The sequence below is a fragment of the Vespa velutina genome, chromosome 7 (genome assembly GCF_912470025.1).
Source record: "Vespa velutina chromosome 7, iVesVel2.1, whole genome shotgun sequence".
NCBI classification, from domain to species: domain Eukaryota; kingdom Metazoa; phylum Arthropoda; class Insecta; order Hymenoptera; family Vespidae; genus Vespa; species Vespa velutina.
In genome coordinates, this window is record NC_062194.1 from 8,251,989 (window position 1) to 8,269,488 (window position 17,500).

General features: G+C 30.6%; 1 protein-coding gene across 3 annotated transcripts in view; it reads left to right on the plus strand.

Annotated features, from left to right (window-relative positions):
• The window catches only part of LOC124950679 (AT-rich interactive domain-containing protein 5B-like), a 132,045-nt gene that overhangs the window by 27,135 nt on the left and 87,410 nt on the right, over positions 1 to 17,500 (plus strand). For all 3 annotated transcript variants that reach the window (XM_047497739.1, XM_047497738.1, XM_047497736.1), the window contains exon 2: positions 9,881 to 10,132. In XM_047497739.1, coding sequence (XP_047353695.1) covers positions 9,881 to 10,132 — 252 coding nt within the window. The remainder of the gene's footprint in view (positions 1 to 9,880; positions 10,133 to 17,500) is intronic.

Here is a 17,500-nt window from a genome sequence, read left to right on the forward strand (position 1 = left end):
CACTTCACGATTTCTTTATATTTTACTTTTAATGGGAATGTTGCAAAAAAAGAAAAGAAAAGAAGAAAAAGAAAAAAAGAAGAGAGTGAGGAAAATTCATCAAGATATATATTTATATATATATATATATATATATATATATATATATATATATATATATATATATATGTAATAATGTTAAAGATTCATAATCCAATATGAATGCTTACTTACTTCGCTTCAACGTCACGTGACTATTCATCTCATGAGAATGATGATTTATAGGAGATTTCTTTTTAAAATACGAGTCGAGAACGTATGGGATATATTTTTTTACTTTTCCTTTTTCTTTTTCTTTTTTTTATTTTTTCATTTTTCTTTCTTCCTTTTTTTCTATTTTCTTTTCTTCTTTTTTGTTCCTTTTTTTTTTTCTTTTACCTTCAAAGGGAAACACTTCAAGATAAAACGGAGGATACTGGTAGAGAGAGATAGAGACAGAAAGAGAGAGAGAGAGAGAGAGAGAGAGAGAGAGAGAGAGAGAGAGAGAGAGAGAGAGAGAGAGTGAAAGAAAAAGATGGGGTGTTGGTCGTATCGAGTGTTGGCCCACATTTCTCATCCTTCTTTCGTTGCTTTTATTACCTTGACATTCTTCGAGATCTCATTCGCGAATAAATAAACTTATTACTTTTCCCACACCCTCATCTTTCATCGCTCTCTTCCTCTTCTTCATCTTCATTTTCTTCTTCTTCATTTTCTTCTTCTTTATCATCGCCCGTCCCCCCTATCGTCCCGCCCTTCGTCATTCTCTCTCTTTCTGCCTTTCTTTCTCTCTTATTCAACGGTCGCCAAAGAATGATAATGAATGAGTCGAGAATACCCACTCTCTCCCTCTCCCTCTCTTTCTCCCTCTCTACTATCTCTTCTTTTCCCCCACCACTCCCGAACCTCCACCACCACCCCGGCTGCTCGTAAATTCATCGACTCACGTCGCACATTATATGCGCCAAAGGAAGGACTCTTTTACGTATTTCGCATTATAACCGGTGGTACTTGCAAAGATTTCATCGCGACCAAGTATAATATTCTTTGATACGACGGTAGCTCTTAAAACTTTATGTGGTTTATTTTCTTTCTTTCTCTCTCTCTCTCTCTCTCTCTCTCTCTCTCTCTCTCTCTCACTTTCTATCTCTTTCTCTCTCCCTATCTGCCTCTCTCTTTCCTTTACCAAGAGTTAAGGTCTATCACGAAAAAGGAAAAAGTCTTCAACAAGTTTTTTTTTTCGGTCCATCTCGATCAACGTTTACACACACGCACACAAACACCACACACGTACACATCATACATATACAAAGTATATAAATCATAAATACATAAATAAGTACTTACGTATATACACGCTTACGCACACAAACGTATGTGTATACCTTCGACTTCATTAATGAAATAAAACATTTTGTTTTCTCGTGGGGAAAGAAAGCAAAAAGAAATAAAAAAAAAAAGAAAAAAAAAGGAAAAAAAAGAGAGAAAGAAAGAAGAAAGAAAAGAAAGAAAGAAAGAAAAAAATCGATAGCTCGAGAAGGGAAGACATGTAGTCATCGTCGTCGTCGTCGTCGTCGTCGTCGTCGTCTCTTCTTCTTCTTCGTGAGCTTAAGAGAAAAAAAGAACTTCCCCCACCCCATCCATCTTCAAAAAGAAAGAAAAAAAAAGGAAAAAAAGACGGAAAAAGAAAAACAAAAATCCCCACCCCCTTCACTCTTCTACGAAAGAAGAAAAAAAAGAAATATAAAAGGGAAAGAAAACATCGTAGATGTAAACGTGATATCAATGGCCGCCGGAGAGGGAGAATGAAGTGGTAGTAGTGGGGTGGGGGGTTGAAGTGGTAGGAGGAAGAGGGCTGGAGTGAGTGAGCAAGCAAGCGAAAGAGAGAGAAAGAGAGAGAGAGAGAGTTAGAGTGAAAAAGATAGAGAGAGAGAGAGAAAGAGAGAGGGACAGAGAGTTAGTGAGTGAGAGAGAAAGAGAGAGGGGGGCGAGGAGTTTTGCAGAGAATGCAGCTGTGCTGTGGAACGAGATTAACGCTATAAATACCATTGGGTGGCCCTCGGTGTGTCCCGTCTTCTTGACCGGCTCTCGCACTCTTGACCGCGACTGTACCCTTAAAACATTGGAAATAGTTATGGCAGGGGTTCTCAACCGACGGCTACTGTCTACCATATTTGATTCTATTGATTTCATTATGTAACGTTTGTAAGTGCATATATACATACATACGTTCATACATACGTATATGTATACAAACATATATATATATATATATGTATGTATGTATACATACATACATACACATGTTTTGATTGGACGAGCGCACGTGTGTCTACTATTCGTTTTTCTCGTCCTCCTCTTCTTCTCCTTCCTTCTCTTCCTCTTCTTTTTCTTCTCCTTCTTCTTCTTCTTCTTCTTCTTCTTCTTGTTCTTGTTCTTCTTCTTGTTCTTCTTCTTCTTCTTCTTCTTCTTCTTCCTCTTCTTCCTCTTATTCGTCTTTTTTATTCTTATTATTCATCTTCTATTTCATCCTCATGAATAATTCGTTTTAATATTTAATAACGATAAATCCGTTCTATTATCGTAAGGAATTATCTTTTTGTCAGTAATTAGAAAGGCAAACAATGAGAAAGTACTCAGAGATTTCACTTATCATTATATATCTGTGTATGTGTATGTGTGCGTGTATGTGTATATATGTATATATGTATATATGTATTACGATCGATTTCGATCAAAGGAAACGAGATGCTATCTCTTGCCAGTAGATATTCCGATACTTGTGCAACGCTTACCTAATCGATATCTTTCGTTTGCGCGGTCGCACTTGTATATATGTTATGTTTATATATATATATATATATATATATATATATATATACTCATACATAAAAAGCGTATATAAGTATATATAATATAGAACGATATTTAATTTCGTAGTTCTCTCATATTCTTGAAGATTTTATTTAACCTTATCTGTTTGTCCTTTATTCTACATCGAAATGGTTATACTTTTTTGTTTGTTTGTTTCTCTGTTTGTTTGTTTTTTTTTCTTTCTCTCTCTCTCTCTCTCTCTCTCTCTCTCTCTCTCTCTCATTTTTTCTATTCTTCTTTTTCTTCGTTAAAATCTTCCTTCATTCTACGAGGAAGATAATTTGATTTATTTCGATTATTACGTTCGAGGTTTTTTATTTATTCTACCTCCCTCCCTCTCTCTCTCTCTATTTTTTTCTCTCTCTCTCTCTCTCTTTCCTTTTCCTTTCCTTTCATTTTATTTATTTATTTTTATTTATTTTCATTTTATTTTTATATAATTTTTATTTTATTCTTATATAATTTCTATTTTATTTTATTTTTATTTTATTCCACTTTTTACTATAATGTTAATTTATGAAATCCGTCTATCTCTCTAACGGAGTTGATGCTTAAGAACGATTTCTATCTCTCGAAAAAAGAATGAGCGTTAGAAAACATATATATTTTCGTTTCCTTTCATGTCGCTTCTACCTCGAAATCCGTTCAATTTTAAATCGGCCGGATAAATAAAGCAAAGGAAGTAATGGACAAGCTCCTCGCTCTGCAAAGCAGACGCCCGTACAGTCCGCCCAATAAGTTTTTCATATCTTTTTCAAATTATTGGTATTTTTCTCGCGGTCCCACTCCCGCCGCCTCCATTTTTTCCCTTCCTTTTCTTCGTTCGCTAAAATATCGGATTTAATTTTCTTTCCTTTTCTTTCCTTTTTTTTTCTTTTTTTTTTTCTTTTCTTTTTTCTTCTATCTTTCTTCTCTTTTTTCTTTTTTCTTTTTTTATTTTTCCTTTCTTTCTTCTTTCTTTCTTTTTGCACAACTTTTGCATTTATCGTTTATATTAAAATTTTTAAATCGTCCTACTCGTCGACGTACGAATTTGAAATCCACTTTTACCACTGGTTGTATTAAAACCGGGGATTAGTATAAAATCATTTATTCATCTAATTTGAATAAATTTAGGTTTTTTATATATTTTTTTTTTTTTTTTTTTTTTAGGGACAGGTATATCGAAATTTTTTATTAATTCTTCTACGTCGAATCTTTAATATAAATAATTAATATGATTTAATTATGATTATGTTTACACGTAATTATATATTCTTCTGATCCGTCGAATGATTTATTGAAAAGGAAATTTTGATCAATATTTATAATTCAATAATTCAAATATGAAGAAAAAAGTAAAAGAAGAAGAAAAAAGATCGGGGAAAAAGGAGGAAAAGAGAAATAAAATTTATTAGAATAATTGGATATAAGGGAGTATAATAAAACAACAAAGATCACTTTTTTATCGAAATATTTTTTAACGATCTAACTAAAAACGTATTCGTATTAATCGATGAATCGTTAATATGTTGTATTATCATGTATACGTATTATTGCGACAAGTGTACATATATATATATATATATATATATATATATATATATATATATATATATATATATATGTATATACATATATACATATACATAAAAAGTCGACGGGTGTTTATTCCGAGCGTACACGTTCCTGTAATTGGCCGCTCACGTACAATAATTCTTCTCTCGAAGTTAGCGCGTGTACGTGGAAAACTATTCAGAATTGCATTACGAAGCTCTCGCGCGCTTCGTTAATCACGCATGTTGACGGTTGAATCTTGAGTAGAAAAAGAAGAAGAAAAAATTATAAAGAAAAACATACATATATTTATATATATACATATATATACATATATATACATATGTATGAAGTATAAAAAAGAAAGATATAGAATGAAAATAATTATATAAATGATAAATTATAGAAAAATAAAAATTATAAAAATTATTTATATATATATATATATATATATATATATATATACATATATATGTGTATAATTTATTTATAAAATACATAATATATATAAAATTATAATATATATATATATAAAATTAATATATATATAAAAATTATATATTTTAATATTATTATTAGATAAATATATAAAAATAATATTTTATATATATTCATATATATATATATATATAAAAGAAAGAAAAAGGAAAAGAAAGAAATATATGATTGCGATTATGATGATAATAATAATGATAATGGTGAAGAGGAACGGATAAAAACAAAAGGAGAGGGATGAGGCTTTCCCTAGCAAATATCTTACAAGTTAGGAGAAAATTGTGAAGCTGACTGTACCTCGCTCTTGTGCACGGTTCGTTTGGCCTTTCGTTTGTGGAACTTTTTATCGCGTGGGTAATAAACATTTGTATTATCGAATCACGAATTATTTTCAACGGCAAAGAAACTCACTCCATGTTTCTCTCTCTCTTTCTCTGTCTTTCTATTTGTTTCTCTCTTTCTCTTTCTTTCTCTCTCTCTCTCTCTCTCTCTCTCTCTCTCTCTCTCTCTCTCTCTCTCTCTCTCTTTTTGTCCTTTATTATCGTACGTAACGTTTCTGTAAAAATAATAAACAACGCTTTTAATCCACCTCAACGAATTCATGCTGTCTCTCTTCCTCTTTTTTTAATTCCATTTCTATTTTATTTTTTTGTTTTTATTTTCTTTTTATCTTTTTCTTTTTTTGCTTTTCGTTTCTTCATTTTTAATCGTCATTTATCCTTTTATTTTCGCTCTTTAGTTTCATTTTTTTTTTCCTTATTTTTTCTCTCTCTCTCTCTTTTTTTCTTTTTTTTTTTTCTTTTTTTAATTTTCTTTTTGTTTTTACTTTTATTATTTGCATTATTATTATCAGTCCCTTTTCTCTCATGAAAATACCGAATGTAATCGTTCGAGAAATTACTCGCGTGGATCGGTCCCTCGGCAAAAGCGACAACATTTCTCCGGAGTCGACGTCCTCATCTCGTAACGTTGAATTTGATATTTAAGAACGATTCTCCCACGGTCGATCGACTCAAGCCCTCGTAATTCTATTATTTTCAAGCATGCGAATAGATGATCGAATTGGAGAACGAAGACGACATCGACTATGAGGTTAATGTCGTATCTACGTACATACATATATACATAGATAGATAAATAGATAGATAGTTAGATAGACGGATATATAGATACATAGATACATAGATGCATAGATACATAGATGCATAGATACATACTTCGAGTACAATAATAACTCGTTACGCATCGATCGTCGTCATTGTCTATAATAGATATATGGGAAATAGTAATAATGTCGATGGAGAATGTGTACGGGGTGTCCCATTTTAATTGAATCGAACGAATTTCATTAATATTATCAGTTCAATTATTATCAACCGTAGCGTATATTTAATTGATTTCGGTATCGTTTATTTTATTTTATTTTATTTTCATTACTTATTTTTCTCGTTTATTTATTTATTTATCTGTTTTTTTCTTTTCCTTTTTCATTTTTCTTTTTTTTTTTCTTTTTCTTTTCTTTTCTTTTTTCTTTTTTATTTTCTTTTTTTTTTATTTTCTTTCTTTCTTTTTTTTTTTTTTTTTTTTTTTTTTTTTTTTTATTTTAATTTGAATCCTACAAATGAATATACTATAGATTAATTTGAATACTTTAGATGAAATAGACAAAAGGACTAATTAAAATAAATGAAATTCTCCGAGAGTTTGTCGCAGTTCTATTGTAATTTTTAACGAGAAACACATTCCAACGTTCGTCGTTCTTCTTTCCTCACATTCGGCAGATCTCTTCTTACCTTTCGTATCGTCTTCTTCTTCTTCTTTTTCTTTTCCTTTCCTTTTCTTGTTTACCGGTGCATCCAATCGAATCGGAAGCAAGGCCGTGCGTGTGCGTGTGCGTGTGCGTATACATATACATGTGTGCGTATGCATATACATGTGTACATATACATATATATATACATATATATACATATACATATATATATATATACATATACATATATATACATATATACGTATGTACGTGTGCATATATAATATGTGTGGCTATGCATGCACATACACTTCCCAAAGTGAGAGCCAAACAAACACTATCGACTTTTTTTTGCCGATATAGATATATTATGGGTGGAGTGTATGCATCTCTGTGTATGTACACATATAGATATATGTATGTTCTACATGTATGTACATACGTATATATATATATATATATATATATATATATATATATATATATATGTATGTGCATACATATATATATATATATATGTTCTACATGTAAGTACATACATATATATATATGTGTATATATGTATATATATATATATATATATATATATATATATGTATGAGTTAGTGTAGCAACCACCTCGTCTCTTTTCTTGTGTTTCGCTGTCCGCACTGGATTCACTTGGGCGTTGCATCTCTCTCTCTCTCTCTCTCTCTATCTGTGTTTCTCTTTTACTCTCCCTTTTTTTCTCTTATTCTCTCTTTCTCTCTCTCTTCCTCTCTCTGTTTTTTCCTTTTTCACTTTTTTTTTTTGCTCTCTCTATCTCTTTCATTTTCCCTCTCTCCTTCTCCCAGTTTCTCTTTCTCTTTCTCTTCGTCTGTTATCCTGCAAATATCCTCCAGGGAACCACCCTCGGATTTCTGCGGCTTCAAGTCGCAGACCCTCGTTTTCTCACTCGCAGACGTGTGCTGTGCGAGAAATGATTTCTTTAAAAAGAAACAGGAAAAGAAAAATAAAGAAAGAGATGTTAAAGAATCTACTCTCTTTCTCTCTCTCTCTCTTTCTATATATATATATATATATATATATATATATTCTTTCACTTTATATTCTTTTTTCTTTTTCTTTCTTTTATTCTTTTTTTGTTTTTCCTCATCGCCACCATCACCATTACCACTCCCCTTATTTTATCTTATTTTATTCTATTCTATTTTATTTTATTTTATTTTATTTTATTTTATTTTATTTTATTTTATTTCCTTTCTTTCTTTCTTTCTTTCTTTCTTTTTAGACAAAAGTAGGTATGTACATACATACGTACTATAGAACGTTTCAATAAGAGAGAGCTCCCTTATAAATATTTATTTCTTCTTTCGTGTGAGAAGATGCCCTCTCTATCTTGAAAGTAATCGATAACGTATATACAAATATTCCTGGTATCACTTTATATAATATACTCATCGATATCTCTCTTATACGCTCAGCTTTATAAAGTTCGATAGAGAAAGAAAGAGAGAGAGAGAGAGAGAGAGAGAGAGAGAGAGAGAAGAAAGTCTTTCATAGTACGTGCATACGATGCGAGTTATCGGATCGACAGAAATAACTTGCCATTCGAACTCTCTCTCTCTCTCTCTCTCTCTCTCTCTTTTTTTCTTTTTCTCTTTTTCTCTCTCTTCTTTTTCTCTCTTTTTCTCTAATATCCGTAATACGAAAAAATATTGTCGCGAGAAAATCGAATGAGGGCTGGAAATAAAAGGAGGGAAAGAGGAGTTTCCACGAAAATCGTTTTTCTTTCCTCTCTCTCTCTCTCTCTCTCTCTCTCTCTATCCCTATCTTCTCTCTCCCTCTCTCCTTTTTTCTTTTACTATTTTCTTTTCTTTTTTTTTTTTTTTTTTTTTTTCTTTCTTTCTCCTTTTTCTCTACTTTCTTTTTATCTTGAACCGACGGTACAGTTTTGTCGAGGGTATCCGCCACGTTCCTTGCTGTGCTACGACAAAATTTATCCTGTGCGCGGAAGTCGAGATAGATAGATAGAAAGAAAGTGAGAAAGAGGGAGAGAGAGAGGGAGAGAGAGAGAGAGAGAGAAGAAAAAGAGAGAGAGAGAGAGAATGGAAGAATGGGGAGAGGGTAGTTAAAGGATAACCTTTACTTAGGAGCCATCGTTAAAACACTTGGAAAATATTCTATCGATTTCGAAGAAAATGCGATTAATATCTTTTAAGAATAAAGGTACTCTTTCTGTTTGTGTGTGTGCGTGCGAGCGTGTGCAAGAGGGAGAAAAAAACGGGAAAAGTGTGAAATAATTTAGCGACATGAAAAAGATTTTATTTATTCGAGAGAGTTAGAAATAGGTTTTATAAAATTTCAATTTAAAAGAAAATAAATAATTTATACTTTGACGATAATCTTATTCTGGTGACTGGCACTTGATTTTAACCAAAAAAAAAAAAAAAAGAAAAAATGGGAAGAAAAACGTTATTTAAAACGATTTTAAAATTCAATTTTTACTTTTTTTCTCTTTTTCTTTTTTTTTTCTATTTTTGTTATATTTAAAGTATTAAAATTATACTCTTCCCGATTTCTCTAATTAATAATAAATAATGTTTTCAATATGAAAATGACAATGACAGTATAAATATACGAATTTTATATTACAGACAAAGTTATATATTATGATACATGAAAAAATTACTTTTCGATCGTAATCAGATCGTTTAATAATAAATATATTTATTAAATATATTTAACATAAAATCAGATACATTAACATTTTGATAACGAAAACGTTGTAATTAATATTGAAAAAAATAAAATAGTTCAATCGGTATTGGCAGTGTTAAAAAGAAAACGAACGAACGAACGAACGCAATTGTAATTAACAAAACTTTATGAAAGGAAGTTCGATGGTAGGGGTGGGGTGTGAAGAGAATTTTTTTACGATCTCGTACACGACAGAACTTTAACACATCGTCGTCGATCGTTAAATATATAAAAGTTAATATATATCTAAGATATTAAATGTAAAATATAAAATATAAAATATAAAATATAAAATTATATAAAATATAAGATATAAAATACGAAATTATGTAAGATATATTATACAAAATTATATAAAATAATATAATACAAAATATTCAATATGATTGTAATTATAATCATGATGGTAGTGGTGATATTGGTAATAATGAGTTTTAAGTAAAGAACTTTGATTTGTATTTTCAGTTGTTGGGCGGTGCTTGCTTCAGCCATGGCCCTTATACGTTCTACAAAGCCGTTAGGATAGGAAATGGACGAGTCCTTCGACTCGGCAATTTCTTCCTGACAAAACTTTGGAGCGACGCCGACCTCGTAAGCATCGGTGAGCTTCAGTTACTTTGGATGGACAGCCGTGGACCAAATCAACCGTTGGCATCGTTACGGCTCTATTTCCTTCCGGAGAACACCCCGGACGGTCGTAGGGATACGCACGGAGAGGTGAGCAAAATAGAATCCTTTTTCGATATATCAATCTTATTACGATTATTGATTTTATCTTTATTTTCTATTGAACCTAGCGCAAATAATGTTTCAAATTGTTTCCGGATATAATCGATGGAAACATGCTATCGATTTTTTTTTTTTCGTTTTTGTTTTATCTCCTCTTTTTTCGAATTATTATTATTATTATCAATATTTATTTTATATTTTCAACGTTTAAAATCGTTTCTCGATATAATCGATAAAGAGACGTTAATTCTTTTTTTATTTTTCTTTCCGTATTATTGTTATTGTTAATATTATTATTAATATTCTTTTCGCCTTTTTACAACGTTTGAAATCATTTCTGTATTTAATCGACAAAGGGACTATTTTTTTCGTATTATTGCTGTTATTGTTGTTGTTATTATTATTATTAATATTCATTTTGCGTTTTCAACGTTTGAAATCCTTTCTATATATAATCGACGGAGAGGGGCTATTTTTTCGTATTATGATTATTATTATTATTATTATTATTATTATTATTATTATTATTATTATTATTTTATTATTATTATTATTATTATTATTATTATTATTATTAATCTTTATTTCACGTTTTCCAACTCGTTTTATTCAAACTCATCATCGTCAATTAAAATCATTATTCATTTTTCATTTTACCTTTACTTTATTATTAGAGGAAAGCTAATATAACACAGTGCGCTTCGTCGTATAATCGATTTTAATATAACTATATATAGAATATTAATAAAATTCCTCTCGCTCGAGATATCAAGATTCACGTTCTATATAGGTATATATACATACATTTATACATATATATATATATATATATATATATATATATATATATATATATATGTTGAATACAGCGTGGTTTTATAAAAAGGGTGGCAAAAAATTTATATAACTTTCTGTCACGCATAATTTATTAACGAATAGTACGACTCAAGTATACATACATACGTATATACATACATAAATATATACACTTTTTATAAAATTCTTATTTTAATTGGAAGTTTATAAAATATGTATTTACAAAAGAAAAAAAGGAAAAATAAATGTGATAAAATTAGATGGCTCATCCTATACATATATATATATATATATATATATATATATATATATTCGGATCTCTCTCTCTTTTTCTCTCTCTCTCTCTCTCTTTCTCTTATATAACAGTGGGGGTTTACCTTGGATATCCGAGGCGTAAGAGAGTTGTGTGGGGGTTGTTATTAAAAGGCAATCTCGCTCACGAATCGAGAGAGAGAAAGAGAGAGAGAGAGAGAGAGAGAGAGTGAGAGAAAATATGTACGTCGGTTCTCATTTGTCGAGGTGACCCTTAACTTACTTTATTCCCGCTTCTTTTGTCGAATTATATGCTAGAAAGGGACTCTCTCCTGCGCGTGTTCTCCCCTTCTCTGTTTTCATTGTAAGGACGCGCAAACTCAACGGATAAAAGAGGCTTTCTACCATATCGATCTCCGCCGGTAAACAAATGGTTCGTTAATTCAGACTCGGTCTTATCGTTCCTATCATTGGTATAAATCTAAAAGGATTGCTTTTTCATTCTTTTCTTTTCTTCTTTTTTCTCTGATTCGTTAAAATTTATAATTACAATAGAAAAATAAGAAAATATAAAATATCATCGTCTCTCTTTGTCTTTTACTTTAATCAGTATACATACATACATACATATATACATACATAGATACATACATACATACATACATACATACATACATACATACATACATACACATGTACGTACGTACATATATACATATATACTAAAGTACGTACGTATGTATATGTAAGCTGAAGAATACGATATAAATAAATTGGAAAAAGAAAAAAAAAATTTTTTTTCTATTATATTCAAATGAAAAGAATACAAGATTCTAATCTTTTGAAGTTTTATATTTGAGTTTTTTCTTTTCCTTTTTTTTTTTTCTCTTTTTTTCTTTTTACGAGACACAGTCTATTTTATACTTCGATGCATCCGAACAGCCTCCCACTCCCTCCATCCTCCACCCCCTTATCTTCTTCTTGCCATTACCAGCACTATTGGCGTCGGAACGCCGCTATCAACACTGGCTCAACGTCGTGTTCCACTTTCTTTCCATTTCGATCTTTCCTTAGTCTCTATGAAAGACTCGTAAAACTGTAACGCAGCACACAGATACGACTACTCACTTTCTCGGGCTACCCCGGTCCGATGTTATCTTTATAACTTAGCGTGAAAAAAGAACAGATAAAAAAAGAACTAACCTAGAATAATCGAATTTTTCTTTGTCCTTTTAATATCATTAACGTCTGGATTATCGGACTACATTCGTCTCGTGATTTATTGTAAACGTTTAATTAAATAGTATTATTAAAAGGGGGGTGAAGGAAGAAGAAGGGGAAAAAAAGAAAGAGAGAAAGAAATAGAAAAAGAAAAAAAAAGAAAGCAAAAAATAAAACTCTATCAACGTCGGTTGTCTCGTGAATCAAAGTGATTAATTAATAACTAACACAAACACACATACATACACATACATATGTAGGAAGAGAGAGAGAGAGAGAGAGAGAGAGAGAGAGAGAGAGAGAGAGAGAGAGAGAGAGAGAGAGAAAGAAAGATTAGTTAGGAACAATTCGGTACGATGCGTGATAACAAAAGGGTCTATTCTTGAAGAATGAAGGATCGAACAGGATATTACGGATCAACCCCTTAGAATCGGCCATATGTTTTGATCTGAAATTTTGGGGTTGCCTACCTATCGTCAAGAAAATATTGTCAATTAAGATCACCTTATATACGATTTCATTAGACAATTTGCCATGTAATTACAAATACCGAAAAAAATAAAGGAGAATAAGTAAATTCTGTTCGTTTACATGAGGAATATAATATTCTTTAAGTAGAATGATTTTCAGATTTGTTTCTTTCGAAAATATTCTACATACATTAATTATTTTAATAATAATAATTATACTATTACTAATAATAATAATAATTACAATAATAATAATAATAATAATAATAATAATAATAATAATAATAATAATAATAATAATAATAATAATAATAAAAATAATAATAACGATTATAATAATAATAATAGTAATAGTAATAATAATGGTGGAATAAATCAGAGAAGTATGGTATTAAGAAAAAGATGAAACAATTCCGATCGTATTATCAATCACAGGAGTCATATCGCATAACATTCGTCAATACATCCGTACATTTATTATTACACCGAAACACATACGTACGTCTACGAAAATTAATGTAATCCTCGATACATACGCAATGCGTAAACGAAGAAAATCTTAAATATTTGATAAACAAAAGGCTATAGAGAAAACACTATTGACCACGAATAATAATATTAATAATAATAATTATATTAATATTAATAATATTAATAATAATAATAAAATTAATATTATTACTAATAACGATGATGATGAGAATGATAATGATAATAATGATAATAATAATAATTACGATGATGATGATAATAATAATGATCATGATTATGATAATAGTTATGATGATGATGATGATAATGATGACGATGATGATGTTGATGATAATAATAATGATGATGATGATGATGATGATGATAATGATGCTGATAATAATTATGGTAGTGATGATGATGATAATGATGCTGATAATAATTATGGTGGTGATGATGATAATAATAATAATGATGATGATGGTGATAATAATTAAAATAATAATAATAATATACGTAGAAATTATCTATTATCTATTATCGCTTCGATTGATCGTCGATCGATCAAAACAAATCGAAAAGTACGATATATATTAATTCTTCTCGAATTTCATCTCATATGCGTTGGTTACGCGATCCTTTTTGTTATATTTTTTCCGGTTCTTTTATACGATGATAATAACGGACGACGACGGACGACTACGGACGACTACGGACGACTACGGACGACGACGGACGACAACGGACAACAACGGGCGACAACGGACGATAACGGGCGACGACGACGACGACGATGATGACGACGACGACGACGACGACGACGACGGTGATGACGACGACGACGACGACGACAACGGCGACGGCGATGACGATGACGACGACGGCGATAGTGGTTATCGCGAATCGACAGTGCGTTGCGTGTAATTGACGTGATTGATGAACCCGACTGAATGGAAAGTTCGATTCACATCTCCTTGCGGAGGGATAGAGAGGGAGTGAGGGATATGCTTGTACGAGGGTGGGGTGGAGATGAAGGCAGTGGAGGGGGAGAGAGGGGGGGGAGAGGGAGGGGAGAGAAAGGGGTCGCTGCTGGGCGATAGAACGCTTTATTCGGATTGTTGGCTTTAAAACGACGTTTGAATTTATACTCTTCGTTTTAAAAGGAAAAGATGAGAAGGGGTAGGATGGATGAAGAGAGTGTTGGGGGAGGGGAGAGGAGAGAAAAGAAGAAAGGGGAAAAACTAGAAATTGTTTTTCCCAACTTACTCATGCTCTTATACTTTTTCTTGTTCTTGTTCCTCTTCTTTTTCTTTTTCTTATTTTTGTTTTTATCTTTATCTCTCTCCCTCTCTCTCTCTCTCTCTCTCTCTCTCTCTCTCACTCTCTTTCTCTCTATTTCTATCTCGCTCTCGTTCTCGTTCTCGTTCTTTCTCTCCCTCTAATTAATTTTCTCGTACACGATAACGGCAAAGCAACGAAGTAGGCGATCGCGAAACTTTCACGATGCACTTTAACGTATCTCTCGAAGTTTAATAAACACGGTGAGACGAGCTAGCCAACGTTGTATGCCGTGTCGGAGGTGCGATATTATTATTTTTAGAAGCAGAGTCATAATTGATTTTTATCCGATCTCATAGGTGAGCTTCTCTATCGTGGTTTTTACGAGACAGAGAGGAAGAGAGAGAGAGAGAGAGAGAGAGAGGACGAGAGAGAGAGAGAGAGAGAGAGGACGAGAGAGAGAGAGAGAGAGAGAGAGAGATGGATAGATTGGGAGGTAATGTACGAGCGGAAGAGAGAGAAAAGAGAAAGAGAGACAGACAGAGAAAAGAGGAAGAGAGAGAGACAGAGAAAAGAGAAAGAGAGAGAGAGAGAGAAAGATAAATTTTTCAGACTTCGACCAATATTATCGTTCATATACGACGTGATGTAATTAAAACGGCTCGTTAAGTGGCGTTAAACTGATTTACCATGCGGACTTTAACGAATCTCTCTACGATTTTCTCGAATAATTAAAAAAGATACAATTTTTTTGTCCTCATTCGATTAATAAGCCCACGATTCTTCGATTTTCTAACGATAATAATAATAATAATAATAATAATAATAATAATAATAATAATAATAATAATAATAATAATAATAATAATAATATTTAATACATTTAATAATAATAATATATAATAATAATAATTATTATTATTATTATCATTATTATAATGATAATGAGAATTGTATAGTATTTCGGTTTTCTTTTTTGTTTTGTTATTTTTTATTGTTTTATTTTTTTCCATTTTCATTTTCATGATAGAACAAATCGTCGTATCAGAAGTCGATTCAAATTCAAAGCTATCTCGTGATAGTTGTCATCGTAAATTATTTCAAAGGACGATCGTGACCGATGCCTTTTTACGAAATATCTAAGTCACACTTTGAATTTTAAAAGGTACGTTATGTTCTACGTATAGAAGGAAGAAAAACGTGTACATTATTTTATGATCATTTATATATAATCATATAGATGAATTTTGATTGGAACGAATTTTTAATTCGTTAATGGACAATTTTCTTTTATTTTATTATTTTTTTTTTATTTATTTATTTATTTATTTTTTTTTTTTTTTTTTTTTTTTTTTTTAAATACGTAAATATACGAAATATTAAAACCAATTAACGTTTATAAATAAATATTAAACATGAAAGATTATATATATCGTCGTTAATTGTTTATTAACGAAATTTCAGTTATGCAGTAATGGGAGGGATAAAAAAAAAGAGAATACTTAAAAACTCGTGGTTACATACATACGTTCCATTGCATTAAATCGTATTAAATATTAAATAAATTGTTGTAATTTTGCAAGCCCACAAGCGTGTTTGATGTAAAATTTTAATTAATTCTTGAATGGATAATTTTAATTTACTCTCTCTCTTTTTCTCTCTCTCTCACTCTCCCCTCCTCTCTCTCTCTGTCTCTTTCTCACCCTCTCTCTTTCTCTCTCGTCTTGAGAATAAGAGAAATATTTGTATTGTTATTAAAGTAAAATATTTTCACTAGTAAGATACGACGGCGAAGAGGAGGAGGAGAAGAAGAAAGAAATATAATAATTGCGATAAACAATTAGAAAATAATTACATTTAAATATTACCTAAAAACCAACTTCGCTATTAATAATGATAATTAAATAAAGAAGTATAAAAAAAAAAAAAAAATGAAAATAAAAGAAAAATTGAAGAAAAAGCGAAAGAAGTGGTAAGAGATACGAAAGAGTACTTTCGTTCAATGCGAAAATTTTAATTAAAGCTATCGGATAAAAGGCTCGTTGGTTTTAATTTCCAACCACATAATTAGAGATCACGATGTTTCCCAAGCATCGATTATACTTCTTCTGTACGCTGCATATATATATATATATATATGTATGTATGTATGTATATATATATGTATGTATATATGTATATGTATATATATACTTTCGTAGTTTCGCTTTCATTTTTAGAAACGCGGCATACTACGTTTATCGCAGTCGATCGACGCTTTAGTTCGCTTTTACATGCGCGATTTCAATCATTGTATATATCTCACGAGAAAGAAATAACACGAAAAACGTTTTTCTCAAAAAAAAAAGAAGAAAAAAAAAAAAAAAATATTTTTCTTCTTTCTCTTCTTCGTATTTTTTCTAATTTCTTCAGTTAATGGAAAAAAGAAAAAATATGTGTCCTAATTTGATATATCCTTCGTAAATTAATTAAGCCATTATTCAATTACGCCGTTATTGGATTACATTGTAACAAAAAAAAAAAAAAAAAGTTTACAATATTTCATCGTACACTATTATTTTCAGAATAATGAAATTTCATTGTTCTACAATAATTATGCTTTGTTAATTATATTATATGAAAAAATAAATAAATAAATAAATAAAAAAGGAAAAATTGTTTATTAAATTTCATCGCACATTATTGTTTGAGGAATAATTAAATTTCATTATACGACGATAATTACGTTGTTAATTATCCCATAAAATAGTGTTTACGAAATTTCATCGTACGTTATTGTTGTTTGCAGTACAATATAAATTTCATTATTCAACGATAATTACGTCATTATGAAAATCGTTAATTATGT